Source organism: Galeopterus variegatus, unplaced genomic scaffold (genome assembly GCF_000696425.1).
Source record: "Galeopterus variegatus unplaced genomic scaffold, G_variegatus-3.0.2 Scaffold8, whole genome shotgun sequence".
NCBI classification, from domain to species: domain Eukaryota; kingdom Metazoa; phylum Chordata; class Mammalia; order Dermoptera; family Cynocephalidae; genus Galeopterus; species Galeopterus variegatus.
Window position 1 is genome coordinate 355,226 of NW_007726119.1, and position 17,181 is coordinate 372,406.

At 34.2% G+C, this 17,181-nt stretch overlaps 1 protein-coding gene across 1 annotated transcript in view; it reads left to right on the plus strand.

Moving 5' to 3' along the window:
• Positions 1-17,181, plus strand: part of ITGBL1 (integrin, beta-like 1 (with EGF-like repeat domains)) — a 240,745-nt gene that overhangs the window by 128,763 nt on the left and 94,801 nt on the right. Inside the window, exon 7 of the mRNA XM_008581734.1 lies at positions 2,058-2,204. Within this exon, the coding sequence (XP_008579956.1) occupies positions 2,058-2,204 (147 nt within the window). The remainder of the gene's footprint in view (positions 1-2,057; positions 2,205-17,181) is intronic.

Sequence of the window (17,181 nt, forward strand, 5' to 3'; positions counted from 1 at the left end):
AAAAAAAAAAAAAAAAAAAAAAAAAAAAAAAAAAAAAAAGAGAAGTATAATTCCACTTCCACTAAAATTCTTCATGCATTTTTGCAACAATTATAGAAATCTACTTTATTTTTCATCTGTAATGATGAGTATTCAGATGTTTTTATGTGTTAAGGAATGTTTAGTTGAAAAGGATCATGCTTTACTTGATTATATGTGGACTTGAATAAAAATAATAATAGCTCAATTTTGTGTAGCATTTTATGGTATACAATGAACTTTCCAATAAATCTGCATAGATAATGTATTACTGTCTTATTTAAAAATGAAGAAACTGAATCTCAACGAGGCTTTCGTTTGACCAGCCCACTCTGTAGGTAGTAGAACCAGGATTTGAACCCACTGTTTGATTGATAATGTAGGTCCCTTTTTGCTATAATATACCACTGCTCATCACAGTTTTTTACAAGCTCTGTATCCATGTGAAAAGGAATTTGATATCTTTCCTGACCTCTTTTGTACATACCAGGTTAGTCTTCGAGGACTGTGAACTCAACACAGGTCACTGGTTTTAAGCTAAGGATCTCTAGGCTAAGCATGTAGTGCCTGATAAAAAGTGAATGAAAATAAAGTGTGGAGACTCCAGAAGATAAGATCGTTTTCAGCAAACCTTCCAAAAAGAAATTAAGAAAACAATCTCATTTGCAGTAGTGTCAAAAAGTAAAATACTTAGGAATAAAATGAACCAAGGATGTGAAAGATCTGTACACTGAAAACTATAGAACATGGATGAAAGAAATTGAAGACACAAACAAATGAAATGATATCCCATGTTCATGGATCAGAAAATTTAATATTGTCAAAATGTCCACACTACCTAAAGTGATCTACAGATTAAATGCAATCTCTATCAAAATTCTCATGACATTTTTCACAGCAATAAAAAAATCCTAAAATTTGTATGGAACCACAAAATACCTTGAGTAGGTGAAATAGTCTTGAGCAAGGGGAACAATGCTGGAGGCATCACATTTCATGATTTCAAATTATGTTACAAAACTGTAATAATCAAAACAGCATGATATTAGGATAAAAAGACAGATGGACCAATGGAAAAGAATAGCCCAGAAATAAACTCACTCATAAATGGTCAGCTAATCTTCAATTAATTCACCAAGAATACACAGTAGGGAAAAGATAGTCTCTTTAATAAATCGTTCTGGGAAACAAGATATCCACATGTAAAAATAATGAAATTGGATGCTTAGCTTACACCATACACAAACTCAACTTGAAGTGGATTAAAGACTTAAGCATATGACCTGAAACAATAAAATTCCTAAAATAAAACATAAGGGAAACGCTCCATGAAATTTGTTTTGGCGCTGATTTTTTTTTAAAGTAATACTAGAAGCACAGGTAACAAAACAGAAGTAAACAAGTGTGTTTACACAGAACTAAAAAGTTTCTGTGACAGCAAAGTAAGCAACCAACAAAATGAAAAAGGAACCTAAGGAATGAGAGAAAATATTTGCAAACCATATATCCAATAAGGGGTTAATATTCTAAATACAAAAGGAACTCATATACAACTCCATAGCAAAATCTAGATTTCATTGTTTTTTGTCAGTTTGTGGCCCTCAATTTTTCTATGGTTGTGGGACCTCAACAATAAAAGTCAGCTAACTGGCTCATTAAACAAAAACAAAAAAAATCTGCTTCAAAAATAATTTTTTAAAATTTCTATGGCTGTCCTCCACATGAATTAATTGTCAAATACTCCTTTTAAACCCCAACAGACCAGTACAATTACATGTATTTGTACTTTGATAGATTCATATTTATAGATTACCACTAAACTATCTTCTCAGTAGTCATTCCTTCTCTTTACACTTCATGATCAATTGATATAAATCAGTTATTTAAGAATTTGAGAAAAATGTGCCTTTGCCTTAATATTTTATACTGTGTTAAGATCCTGACTCATTTGTGATATTCACTCTTAGAATGAAAACCAATTCTGACTTCATTTTCTTTATATATATCTTTTTGATTTTTTTACTACTCTCATTGTGAAGGTCACGGGCAGTGTAATTGTGGAAGATGTGACTGCAAAGCAGGCTGGTATGGGAAAAAATGTGAGCACCCACGTTCCTGCCCGCTGTCGGCTGAGGAGAGCATCAGGAAGTGTCAGGGAAACTCCGATCTACCGTGCTCTGGAAGGGGTAAGTGAGGGCTCCTGGGCTTGTCACTGCCTCAGATGAATTGTGTTCACATATATCTCATTTAAAAGATAGCTGAGATCCCTGAATGAGGAACAACTAGTCTTTTCAGAACTAATAATAAACCCCTCTTGTATGATGAGAGTACCTGGAGAAATATAGTTTTCTTTCTCTGCCTTACACTCACATACATGCATGCATACACATGTATGCATTTGCACATTCTGTCCATGTACGGTAGCTTTGAGGTATGTTCAATTCAGTTCAATGTTACATTAAAAAACACAGTTTGGATATTTGCTTGAAGCTTTCTGAATGAGACCATCTAGTTGTCCACTAACATTTTTGAAACTTGATAGCATTATTTTGAGGAGATTGCTGGCTTTTGAAAAAGCATTGTATAAACAGCTATGGATAAGTGTTTGCTTTTTTCTAAGACGTGTAGCCTCGGGTGTGCTCTTGGAACCAGTCAGTGAAAATTGGAGGAGAAAGAAATATTCATCTAGAGGAACACCAGTTTTGTTATTTTTGATTTATCAAAATAAGAAATACAATTTCACCTCTCACATGAGAATAGCAAAGTTAATATGAAATATGCTTTTGGAAGAGCTAGTAATTGAAATTATTACAAATTTTGTTCAAGAAAGTGGAAAAGGAGACAGACTTCCTTTACTTGAATGTTAGATCAGAAATTTAATTTTATGTTGCATTTTTATTTTTTAAAGATGTACTTTTAAATGAAGATATAATTTAAATACCATAATATTCATCCTTTTAAAGTATACAGCTCAGTGTTTTTAATATAGTCACAGAAGTATGCAACTGTCACTACTCTCTAATTCTAGAAAAATTTTATCACCGCAAAAAAAAAAAATCCCTGTACCCTATAGCAGCCACTCCCCATCCTCTAGTCCCCCATCCCCTAGAAACTTCTAATGTACTTTCAGTCTCTGTGGATTTGTCTATTCTGGATATTTCATATAAATGGAATCATAAAATATGCGGTCTTTTTGAGTTTGGCTTTTTTCACTTAGCATAATGTTTTCATGATTTACCAGTGTTGTAGCATATATCAATACTTCATTCATTTTGGTTGGATAATATCCCATTGTATTGATATCCTACAGTTGTTCATTCATTCACCAGTTGATAGACATTTGGATATTGAAGTGATTTCTACTTTTGGGCCATTATCATTAAGGCTCCTATTCATGTACATGTTTTTATAGAGACATCTGTTTTTATTTCTTTGGGGTATATAACTATGAGTGGAATTGATGGGTCAAGTGGTAATTCTATGAGTATGTTTAACTTTTTGAGGTACTACAAGACTCTCTTTAAAGTGGCTACAATGTTTTTCGTTTCCACCAACAGTGTGTGGAGGTTCTAATTTCTCCACATCCTTGCCAATACTTATTGTCTTTGATAACTTATAGTATTCTTTATGTAGCAAACTCTCCAAAGTCTCCAAGATTATTTATACCATAAGTATTTTTTCATATACAGTATTTTTCCCTAACGATTATAAATAGGGTTTAGGATATGGGTAGAAGGAACTTTTTTTAATCTCAGAATTATTTCTGACTAACCCCATCTTTCAACAATAATCCCAGACAGGGACCACTGTCTACCTGTATTAATAATATTGTCATTAAAGTGCTTATAAAGCCTATCATGCTTTTTTAGATTAAAAATTAGTACCTCTCAGACTGCTGTTACTTACCCACACTTATAATCTCCAGCAAAAATAAATATATTTCCTTTATATTTTTCAGTTCTAAAGCATAGAAAATCACTTTAAATACATACACATACCAGTCAATGGTTTTTCATTTGTCTCTAAATTTTAAAAACATTTTACATTATTATTTTACATTTACAAAAAGCTTTAACTATTTTGCCCAGCCTTGTAAAAACAATGAACACAGAAAGGCGAATCAGTGCTTTTTTATAAAAAAAAATCAATGTATGTTTTAAAAAATTTATTATAATACTGGGGACAATTCCATTCTAAACTGAAAACCTTGGGAGGGAAAGAAAATAACTTTATCTCAAAGTAGATGTTTGTTCTTAAGAATCCTTTTCCAGTTACAAACACTTTAGAAAAGATTAGGTACTCTGATTTTTGCTACTACCCTAAAGTAATAAAGCACAGGGAGGTCTGATATCTTAAGCCATTATTTAAGTTAAGGGACTCACATTCTTTAAAATTATTAAAACTTCAAATGGTTATGTCACTAGTAGAAGTAAATACAATAAAAACCAATAGGGATATGTACTTATATTTCAAACCAAAAAAACAAAAGGGACAAAATTTAAACTTCTTTAACAAATGCTTTCATATTTTGAGGCTAAAAAAATGGCAAATTATATAATGGAAAAATAAGAACAACATATAAAATATCTCTCAAACATACACAGTCACTTTAAGTGTATACATGTACCCACAGTTTTCATTTGTCCCAATTTTTGAATGTATACAAGTGCAAGAAAATTTTTGTGGACCGTGCATCTCATATGTCCATCTTAAATGAACTCTGACTAGGTTTGTTCTTCAAACTTAAATTTGTTTTCTGTCTTTCTTGAGATTTGCTAACTTATTTAGCTACCATTTTTAAGTAGTAGAATATATTTAAAGTTTATTTTATTAAAAATGGGTTGAATACATGATTTTTAATTTTTTTTTATAATTCCAGAAAATAGTAGCATTATCTTTATCAGTTATTTAACCTTATGTAATTAATTTTTCTTTTGCCTTGATCTTGATCGGCAGCTTTATAATACCATCAGATTTTTTAATATAGTTTTGAAAATTTTTCATTTTTCTATTGATCTAAAAGTTAGTGAACTTGTTAGTCTTTTCTATGAATCTGCTTACAGAAAAATCAAAACTGTGGATGACAGAGACTTAGAATTTTATAGTTAAAATCTGATGAAAGCTTATTAGAATGAGTAATTAACAATGAAGTTTGACTATTTCTATGACATACAGCTCCTTAAGATAACAATCAGCGTCATGACTGATAGTGTCACATGAAGACTATCAGAGTTTATAAGTTTTGTATAATCTTTAGAATACCTATATCAATAACATATCCATCCAATTATTATTAACAGTATATTTTAAAATTTTTATGTAATTTTAGAACATCTATGTTAACAACATACCTATAAGTGCAACTAAAAGAAGGTCTAGTAACGTTTACCATTTGACAGTCCTCTGGCAGTAATTTCCAAGTAAATAATAAGCTTCTCTAGTTTCCTCACAGAGAAATGGAGGTATCAATGGGTGATGTGATTTCCCAGGAAACCATAATGAAGTAGAAGATTTTTGAGAATGAAAACCAAGGATTTATGACAGCCATGGTGCTCAGACCAATGAGCAGACCATTCCTTTCTGGCAGTGTTACATCTGCAAATTCACTGGCACTGGGTGTTTTGAAGCAAATAGCCAGTAGGAAAACTTTTAAAGGATTAGTTTTGCAATTTTTGAATGAAAACTGCAGCTGTGGTTACATGAGTGAGGAAAGCAATTACAAGGCCCCTCAGTTCTCAAGCCTGAGAGCCTCGTCAGCACTCCAGCTGGGGCAAAACCCAAACCAAACCAAAACAAACAAACATACAATAAAAACCCTCCTGGTTTCCTGGTAGAATGTACTGAACTTCTTCAGGGACCAGGTGAAAGCATATTTTTTCACTGGAAATTAAAATTAAATTAGATTAGTCGCTTCTGCTGGTGATGACTAAGTGTGATCATTATGTCTTGAAGGAAGGAGAATAACTTAGGGGGCGTTTTTATAAAAATAATGAAAGTTATTCTCAGAACCATTTAAAACATAGTATTGCAAGTTGAGAAGTGTTATCACATTGTGTGGGTTCTTCCTACAAGTCTTTCACCTGTTAATTCTAGTTAATTGACAGCTCTTAAAAACTGGACTCTCTGGAGTTGTAGCCAAAATCCTGCTTTGCCTATCTTCCACAATATCAGTGAACTAATAAATTTATTTATTAAGCTCACTTATTAAGACACAGCAGCAAAACTTCCTAATTTAGGTGAAGAATTGTTAAGGAGACTTCTTTTATGAAAATATTTCTATCTAGGACTTATATACTTTCCTTAATTTCTTCCAAATTATTTGAGTCAGGCTTACTGAGGTATAATTTACATGTAATCCTTCTCATATATAGTTCAATGAAATTTGACAACTATATAGTCATAAGCCTGCCACCACAAGAAGTATTTAGAATATTCTGATATTCCCCCACAAAGTTTCCTTATACCATTGTAGACAATCCTTCCCCACCCTCAACATTCAGACCCTGACAACCAGTGATCTGATTTCTTTCTCTTTTTTTATTAAAACATAATTGACTGTACATACCCGTGGGATACAGCATTGAATATCAATACTTGTGTGCAATATGTGATGCACAAATCAGGATAATTAGTATATTCCAGTATATTCAACCTTATAAATTGAATCATTTTTTTATGGCCTTTCACCGATTTCTCACTAACACCCTCTCTCCCTTCCCCTTTCCCACCACTGTTGGCTTCAGTTCTCCTCTTTCCTTTTGAAAGTTAAATGAATTATTGTGATCATTGTATCTGTTTTTCTTTCTTTCTTTCTTTGTTTACTTTATTTAGCTCCCACTTATGAGTGTGAATATGTGGTACTTCTATTTCTTTGCCTGGCTTATTTCACTTAAGATAATTTTCTCTAAATTCATCCATGTTGCTGCAAATAGCAGAACTTCTTTCTTTTTTATGGCAGAGTAGTACTCCATTGTGTAATTCCTTATGCAGTCATCTGTTGATGGATATTTAGGTTTATTCCAATTCTTGGCTATTGTAAATAGACCTGCGATAAACATGGGAATGCAGGTATCCCTTCAACAGGATGATTTCCATTCCTTTGGGTATATACCCAGAAGTAGAATTGCTGGATTGTATGGTAGTTCCATCTGTAGTTGTATGAAAAACCTCCATACTGTTTTCTGTAATGGTTGCACTAATTTACAGTCCCACCAACAGCGTAGGTGGACTTTTTCTGCATCCTTGCCAGCATTTGTTACTCTGTCTTTTTGATAATGGCCTAACAGGAGTTAGATGACATCTCAATGTGGTTTTGATTTGCATTTCCCTGGTGCTTAGTGATGTTGAACATTTTTTCATGTGTCTGTTGAACATTTGTATATCTTCCTTTGAGAAATGCCTGTGCAGCTCCTTTGCCCATTTTTTAATTGGGTTACTCGTTTTTTTACTGTTAAGTTTTTTGAAATCTTTGTATATTCTGGATATTAATCCCTTTTCAGATACATATTTTGCAAGTATTTTCTCCCATTCCATAGGTTATCTTTTTGCTCTGCTATTTTTTTCTCTTGCTGTGCAGAAGCTTTTTGGTTTGATATCTCATTTATTTATTTATTCTTTTGTTGCCTGTACTTTTGGGATCTTATTGATAAAGTCTTAGCCCAGTCCTGCTTCCTGAAGTGTTTCTCCTATGTTTTCTTTTAAGAGTTTTATATTTTCAGGTCTTATATTTAAGTCTTTAATCCATTTTGAGTTGATTTTGGTACATGGTGAGACATATGGGTCTAGTTTCATTCTTCCACATATGGATTTCCAGTTTTCCAGCACAATTTATTGAAGAGTGCAGTCTTTTCCCAGTGTATATTCTTGTTGCTTTTGTCAAAGATCAATTTTTATATTTTCAGGTCTTATATTTAAGTCTTTAATCCATTTTGAGTTGATTTTGGTACATGGTGAGACATATGGGTCTAGTTTCATTCTTCCACATATGGATGTCCAGTTTTCCAGCACAATTTATTGAAGAGTGCAGTCTTTTCCCAGTGTATATTCTTGTTGCTTTTGTCAAAGATCAATCAATTAGCTTAAGTATGTGGATTGATTTCTGGGTTCTTTGTTCTGTTCCATTGGTCTGACTGTCTGTTTTTATGCCAGTGCCATGCTGTTTTGGTTACCATAGCTTTATAGTATAATTTGAAGTCAGGTAGTGTTATGTCTCCAGCTTTATTTATTTATTTCTTTGGCTCAGGATTGCTTTGGCTATTCAGGTTCTTTTGTTTTTCTGCATGAATGTTAGGCTTGTTTTTCTTATTTCTGTGAAGAGTGTCATTGGTATTTTGATAGAGATTGCATTGAATTGCTTTGGAGAGTATGGATATTTCCACAATGTTAATTCTACCAATCCAAGAGCATGGCATATCTTTCCATCTTTTTCTATCCTCTTTAATTTCTTTCAGCAGTGATTTGTAGATCTCATTGTAAGGATCTTTTACCTCCTTGGTTAAATTGATTTGTAGATTTTTTTTTTTTTGGCAACTGTTGTTTAAATGGATTGCTTTCTTAATTTCTTTTTCTGCTAGTTGCTTATTCAATATAAAAACATTACTGATTTTTCATGTTGATTTTGTATCCTGCAACTTTACTGAAATCATTTATCAGCTATAAGAGTGTTTTTGTAGAGTCTTTAGGTTTTTCTATATATGAAATCATGTTATCTGCAAACAGGGACTGTTTGACTTTATCTTTCCAATCTAGATACCCTTTATTTCTTCCTCTTGCCTGATTGCTCTGGCTAATCCTTCCAATACTATGTTAAATAAGAGTGGTGATGATAGGCATTCTTTTCTCATTCCTCTTCTAGTTCTGAAAGCTTTTCCCCATGCATGATGATATTGGTGGCTGGTTTTTTGTATATGGCTTTTATTGTGTTGAGATACTTTGCATCTATTTCCAATTTGCTGAGAGTCTTCATCATAAAGAGATGTTGGCTTTTGTCAAATGCTGTTGCTGCATCTATTGAGATAACCATATGGGTTTTGTCCTTGATTTTGTTGATGTGGTGTATCACATTTATTGATTTGCTTATGTTGAACCATTCTTGCTTCCCTAGAATGGATCCCACTTGATCATGGTATGTAATTTATTTGATATTGCTTTATTCTATTTGCTGATATTTTGTTGAAGATTGTTTTTATTAGTCCTTTTTGTGTTGCTATAACAGAAATACCTGAAACTGGGTAATTTATAAGGAAAAGAGGTTTATTTGGCTTACGATTCTGGGGCAGCTGCATCTGGCATGGGCCTCAGGGTGCTTCTATTCATGGCGGAAAGTGGCAGGCAGCCAGTGGGTACAAGCAGATCACAAGGCTAGAGGAAGCGAGAGAGACAGAGAGGAGGTTCCAGGGTCCTATAAAAAACAAACTCTTGTGGGAACTAACAGAGCGAGAACCCACTCACTACCTCTCCTCCCCCAGGGACAGCATTAATCCATTCATGAGGGATCTGCCCCCATGACTCAATCAGTTTCCAACACTGCCACATCGGAAATCAAATTTCCACATGAGTTTTGGAGGGGACAGCACATCCAAACTCCATCATTCTTGCATCTATGTTCACCAGAGATATCAGCCTGTAGGTTTTTTTTTGTTGTTGTATCTTGGTTTGGTTTTGGTATCAGGGTGATGCTGGCCTCATAGAGTGAGTTTGGGAGAGTGGCCTCTGTTTTTGGTTTTTTAGGAATAGTTTGAAGAGAATTATTATTAATTCCTCTTAAAAAGTTTGGTGGAATTCAGCAATAAAGCCATCTGGTCCCAGGCTTTTCTTTGTTGGTAGTCTGCTGATTACTGCTTTGATCTCATTGCTTGTTATTGGTCTGTTCAGGTTTTCTATTGCTTCTTGGTTCGGTCTTGGTAGTTTGTATGTGTCCAGAAATTTATGCACTTCAGGTTTTTGTATTTATTTGTGTATAGTCATTTATAATAGTCTCTAATGATTCTTTGTATTTTTGTGGTATTGATTGTAATGTCTCCTTTTTCACTTCTGATTTTTGTTATTTGGGTGTTTTCTCTTTTTTTAGTTAGCCTAGCTAATGGCTTGTCTATTTTTTTCATCTTCCCCCCAAAGCAATTTTTTGTTTCATTGGTGTCATTTTTGGGGGGTCTCTAATTCGTTTAGTTCTGCTTTGATCTTAATTATTTCTTTCTGTCTACTAACTTTAGGATTGGATTGTTCTTGTCTTTCTAATTCTTTGAAGTGTAGTGTTAGGTTTATTTGAAATCCTTCTAATTTTTGATGTAACCATTTATTGCAATAAACTTCCTTCTTAGTATTGCTTTTGCAGTTCCCACAGGTTTAGGTATGATGTGTCTTTATTTTAGTTAGTTTCAAGAAAGTTTTGATTTCTTATTTAATTTCTTTTTAGACCATTGGTCATTCAGGAGCATGTTGTTTAATTTCCATATATTTGTATACTTTATAGAGTTTCACTTGTTATTGATTTCTAATTTTAATCTGTTGTGGTCTGTAAAGATGCTTAAAATGATTTCAGTTTTTAAAAAATTTGTTGAAACTCGATATATGGCCTAACACATGACCTATCCTGGAGAAAGTTTCATGTGCTTATGAGAAGAATGTATATTCTGTAGTTGTTGGATCAAATGTTCTGTAGATATCTGCCAGGTCCAATTGGTCTAAAATGTAAAGCCTGTGTTTTTCTATGGATTTGTTGCTAGATGATCTGTCCAATGCTGTGAGAGGAATGTTCATGTTCCCAACAATTATCATATTGGGGTTTATCTCTTTCTTTATGTCTAATAGTGTTTGCTTTATGTATCTTGGTGTTCTAGTGTTGGGTGTATATATATTTATGATTGTTATGTCTTCTTGCTGAATACATCCCTTTATCATTATATAATGGCCTTCTTTGTCTCTTTTTATGGTTTTTGGTTTAAAATCTATTTTATCCAATATAGGAATAGCTACTCCTGCTTGGTTTTGGTTTCCGTTTGCATGGTGTATCTTTTTCCACCCCTTCACTATTAGTCTATGTGTGTGTCTTTACAGGTGAGGTGAGTCTCTTGAAGACAACATGTAGTTGGGTCTAGATTTTTAGTTAGTCTGTCTTTTGAGTGGCTAATTGAATCCACTTACATTTAGGTTTATTATTGAAAGGTATTGTCTCACTTTTGGCATTTTACCAATTTTCATTTTGATGTTTTAAATATCTTTTATTCCTTTCTTCTCCTTTATTGTTTGTCTTTGGTGTTTGTCAGTTATTTGAGGTGGTAAGATTGCATTTGTGTTCTACCAGAGGGTTTTACTCTTTCTTGTGTATTCATGGTAGTGGTTATCATTTTTCAGATTCCAGATGCAGGACTCCCTTGAAGATTTCTTGTAGGGCTCATCTTGTCATGGTGAATTCCTGCTGTTTTTGTCTGGGAGGTGAACTATTTCTCCCTCATTTCTGAAGATAGCCTTACTGAGTATAGTATTCTTTGTTGGTAGATTTTTTTTTCTTCTAATTTTATGAATATATCATCCCATTCTCTTCTAGCTTATAGAATTTCTGTTGAGAAGTCTGCTCTTAGTCTGATGGGGACTGCATTATAGGTGACTTAGTGCTTTTCTCTTGCTATTTTTAATATTCTATCTTTGTCTTTGAGTTTTGTTAGTTTAACTATAATGTGTCTCAGAGAGGACCTTTTGAATTGAATCTGTTTTGGGATTTTTGAGGCTCCTGGATCCGAAAGTCTATGTCTTCCCTATATACCTGGGAAGTTTTCTGCTATTATTTCATCGAATAGGTTTTCAGTGCCTTTTCTTTTCTCTTATCCTTACAGAACACTAATGATTTGCATGTTTGTGTGCTTAAGGTTTTCTGCTAGCTCTTAGATTCTCTTCATATTTTTAAATTCTTTTTAAAATTTTTTTGTCTTTCTGGGTTATTTTGAAAAGACATCTTCAAGATCAGAAATTCTTTCTCTTGCCTGCTCTATCCTGCTGCTTACACTCAGACGTATTTTTTTATTTTGTTGAGTTAATTAGGTTCCAGGAGTTGTGCTGCATTCTTTTTTTAAGGTATTAATCTCTTCGTAATTTTCTTTATACCCTGGATACTTTTTCTCATTTCATCGTGTTGTCTAACTGGGTCTTCTTATATCTCATGGAGTTTCCTTAAGATTGTTACTTGGAATTCCTTTTCAGTCATTTCAAGTGTTTCATGCTCTATGGGATCTGGTACTTGAGAATTATTGTATTCCTTTGGTGGTGTCGTATTTTCTTTCTTTTCATATTTCTAGTATCTCTATGTTGATGTATGCTCATCTGGTAAGCAGTTGCTTCTTTTGTTACTCTGGAGTGGGCTTTGAGGAGAGAGACTTCCTCCTGTAGGAAGTGCTTTATATTGATCTTTGAGTAGGGTGTTTTAGTACTGGTTCTGGGTAGACACATTAGTGTAGTCTCCATGTGTATTCTTAGCCATATTCAGTGTTGGAGTTGTATGTGAGTGCCTTTGTGGCCCAGGGACTGGGACACTTAGTGAAACCTTGCTGAGGTTAGTGACACTGTATTGGTTCATCAGGGGTGTGGGTGAGCACTTGAATTCTTGGGAGAAGCACCTTTGTACCCTGTTGCTCTTTGGCTGGTGTGGGTGACCATGGATGGATTTGTTGGCACCCTGGCTAGTGTTCTGTGACCCTGATGGATGCACTGGGGGTATATTGGAACTCTTCAGTTTGAATGGTTTTCAATGCCTTTTCTCAAACCCTGCTGCTTAAGCTCTCAGAAACCCTGGGTGGGGTTTCTTTTTCTTGTTTCTACAAGCAGAGGCTCTTTCTGCATCCTTTCTTCCCCTGGTTGTGGGATGAGTTGGTGGTGGTTGGGAATTTTCTTCCTCACTCTATTTGTATATTCTGGTTTCTGCACTCTCCAGGGGTTCTGTGTCTCTCCCTGGATCAAGGCAGTCATGTGGGCTGCACATGTACCTCCCACCCCCAGATGTGCTGCCATGTGTGGTGGCATAATTCCCACTGTGGGTTGGGCCACTGGGTCTCGAATCTGTGCTTGCTCACTCTTTCCCTGAGCTCCACTGGTGACTGTCCTTGTGTCAGTGCAGTCAAATGGTCTGTGGGCTGCCTGTACAGAAGTGGTGGCTGCTGCTGTGGTGACAAGCCACCTTTGTGGGAAGAGTGGCTGTGACAGTGACTGTGGTGGACCATCCATGCAGCAGCAGTGTCTGTGGCAGTGGCAGGGGCTGCCTATGGCTGATGAGGTTCCCAAGTACTTCTTGACATCTGCTTGTTGGGTGGGTCAAACTTTTAATACAGTCCCTCTGACTCCAGAGCTATTGTTTTAGATAATTTACAGGTTCCTTTAGCATGGCAATTTGCCGAACAATATATAATAAATGTATTTCTGTTACAAATATAATTCTGCAAAATCATTGAAATACTGTAATAGCATAGCACTGCATTATATGGTTGTTGCAAAGTAATGTAACCAAATCTCATTTAGAAGACATCTATATTGTCTCCTATTTTGTTCAAGTTTTAAATGCCATAATTTCATTCATAATTACATTCTTGTAGCAGAATTTGTACACAAATACTTAGTATTAATTCCTGGATGTGGAATGTATACATCTAATTTAATAAAAATAGGTTAAATCTTTTGAACAGAAAATGCCCAATTTATACTATCTAGAAAAATTGTACCAGTATCCCCTCCTACCAGGAGCATAAGAGAGGTTCTTTCACCCAACAGTAGTGACAATTTAAATAATCAGTTAGCTCTTAATGTATTTTGCTCTTAGGGTTATAAATTTTGCCATTTATCAAACTCCTTTCATTGACTTCTATTATCATCAAAACAAATGATTTATTTGCAGGCATTATTATTCAGAGGCTTGTGTTTGCAGTATTTGCCTTCTTTGATCATCATTTGTTCTTGTGTCTAAGTCATCTTTTTGTTTGGTACTGCAATCCCATGTGCTTTTGTTGTCTGTCCTCTGTGCCCTTTGTTTTTCTTTTATCAGACTTGTTCTAAGAGGTATTGCATATGTTTTAGTTCCTTAAACACGTTAACCATACAGCCCCTTAAGGGAAGGTGTGAAATGGAGGAAGAATGATAAATTAAGGCTAATTGTTTAATATTGTAACTTCTAGAAAATAGAAACCATGTTCTCATTTTTATCAATTAACATGATTTAATTAATGAATTAAGCAAGTTTTTTTCAATTCTCTTTCCTAGGAGCATACTTTCAAAGAATAATTGCATGCCAAATTTCTACCATCTGGAGGTTTTTCAGTTGAAGTAATAATTTCTCTCTCCCTTTTATTGGCAAAGCACATCTTTAAATTTTTCTGTTTTTATTTATCAGAGTAGTTTTCTTGATGCATATTTGGGGTTTTTTTTAGCTTTTGTGTTTTTTACTGTATGTGATTATGAACAACTGACTCATTATTTTTCTTATTCATGTTTAAAAAGATGTTATTTATTTGGAACAGAAGAAAGTTAAAAAGTTGGAAGTCCTCCCAAACATTTTCAGTTAAGCACCATACCACATACAGTGATTTTTATTATATTTTTAAAATCCTCCGTGGCCTAATTAGCTGTTTTATTGTAAGTTAGCTCCAGTAGGAAATGCACTGAGTGTTCAAGTGACAAGGGAACCACAGAGTGTTCTTCCAGTACTACTTTGAGAAAGCAAGTGGGTTCAGATTTCCTCTATTCTGAATGTTAAGGTGGACTGACTCACTACACCTGCCAGTACATCTGCCAGCACTAATCATGGCATTTCAGACGTAGTTTTTATGGACCAAAGCCAAAGATAATAAGGAAATGACCCTGCAAAATTAAATTTTTAACTCTTTCTTATCCAGGAGGAGTGGTCCTGCTTTTAGTGTGCACCAAACTGGGGAGAAATATAAATGAATTGGTGAATCATGTCAGAAGCGAAAGTCTGCACTTTGTCATAGACATTTGTTATAGACATTAAGTTGTAAGAAATCATTCTGTGGACCACCAGGGAGGTTTCCATGCATCTCTAAGGACACTTTGAATATCTGGTGCTCACTATTATGGCTTTATATGCTCTATTTCTGTGTAATGACCCATGATAGTAATAAGGTATATAAGAATATAGAAAATTGTTTATTATTTGCTTTCTTGTACTCAGAAAAATTTATTAGAATGTCTTAAACTTAAATGCATCTCACATTGCACAAAACCTCAGAAATATAATTATTATTTATTATGATTTCATTAAACATAGCTGAGACAAAAAAATGAATGGGATTAAGGGAGAACTAAATAGATTTCCTCCAGCATCCTTTCTCTCTCTTCATTGTGTGCTTGGACTTCTCTTTGTTGGGACATTGTGTATTCTCCTAAAGATGGCCAAAGGTGCAGGTGCCCAGAAATGATGGTCTAGTTGAAGGTTCTGATTAAATCCAGTATTAAATCTCTCAGTCATATGAAGAAGCAGCATTTGCTGAAGATATAATTTGCATACATTAAAAGGAATTGCTAAAGAGAATGGAAAAGAGCCATGTTAAATAGAATAGAAGGTCTCATACAAGGTTATTATTCAGGGACTCCTCTTTCCAGTGGATAATTATTTATGTTCATTATTTTCCCTCTTTTAAAAATCTTGCCTTTATTCTTGATATTTTCATATTCAATAGAATAGGGAGGAAAAGAAATTCAAAAGCTGAATGTAATATTTTTTTATATTTTTAAAATATGGTAGAAAATAATTCAATGGAAAATAAACATGATATTTTTTGAATTAGTCAAGATTTTTCTAATCTGTAATCCAGAAAACTGTACCACCACCAAATAAGACAGAGTTAGTACTTTCTGTGTGTGTTCCAGTCAACAATCTTTATCTATGGCAACAGAACATTTTGTATCAAAGATGGGAATTGATCCAAATAAATAGACAATTTTTATTACATTTTGCTCACTTTTATGTGGTAAATTGAAAACCAGTAAAATTCTTTAGCTAAGAAAACTTCCTGGTAAAGACTGCAGAAAATATTGTCAAAATCCATTTGAAATGAAAATAGAAAATTGGACATGAATTAAATCCCAATTTCTTTAAGCAAGCTTAAAATGAGATACGTGATAACTATGACAATTTTGTCACTATAATTATATATTTATTTCTATTAAAACAATCCCACATTAAAATCATAGTACGGGATGTAGTGTGGGGCTCTAGCAGTTATTTACCTAATTTTAATATAAATAGACAAACCAGATACTTTTAGTGGGAATCAATCTTGTCTGGTTATCAGCTGTAATCTGCATGGAATTATAGCCTCAACAGATACCCTTTTTAATAAAAAAATCAATGAGGCAAAGTGTCATCACTTAGTTTAGCTTTCAGGGTCATTAACTCATCAGAACCACAAGATTTCCCACTTGGACCCAAAAGATGTTATAAAAATTAATAGGGCTGTTCATTTTGCTATAGTTGCAGAATGAATGTAGATATTCAATATATGTTCACACTATAGCATATAGACATTGTATGCATTATATTTTCATAAATGATGTTGGTTATCAAATTTAGTAAAACTAATATTTATTGATCAACCTACTGTGTATCTCCTTGCTAAACCAGGGGTCAGGAAATTAGGGCCAGTAGGCCTGCATTCCCTTTTTTTAAATAAAGTTTTATTGGAACATAGCCATGCTTATTTCTTTAAATATGGCTGCTTGACATAATGGCAAAGTTGAGTAGTTGCCACAAAGTGTGGCCCACAAAACCTGAAATATTTACTGTCTAGAATTTTACAGAAGAAGTCTGCTGACCCCCTTGCTAAGCTTTTGTGATGAATGTGAAGGTATGCTGGAAGAAGGGATTGAGTGTCTTGAGAGTCAGAGGAGGAAGATATTACTGTTCTATTTGGGTGCAAATATGCGTTCATGAAATGAGTGAAGTTAAAATTGAGTCTGCAGGGATGAAGCAGGGGACAGGTAATGATTTAGGAAAAAAGGGCACTCCAGGTAGAGAAAACAGCATGGGCAGAAACACTGACTTAAGAAGGGAATGACTTACGTAAAGAACAGGAAGCAAACTTGCTTTTGATGATGTATAAAGAGTAGGAAGATGGTGGGAACCACTGCCCTCCCTCCATGTTGTGATAGGTTTGAGTCAGAAAAAGC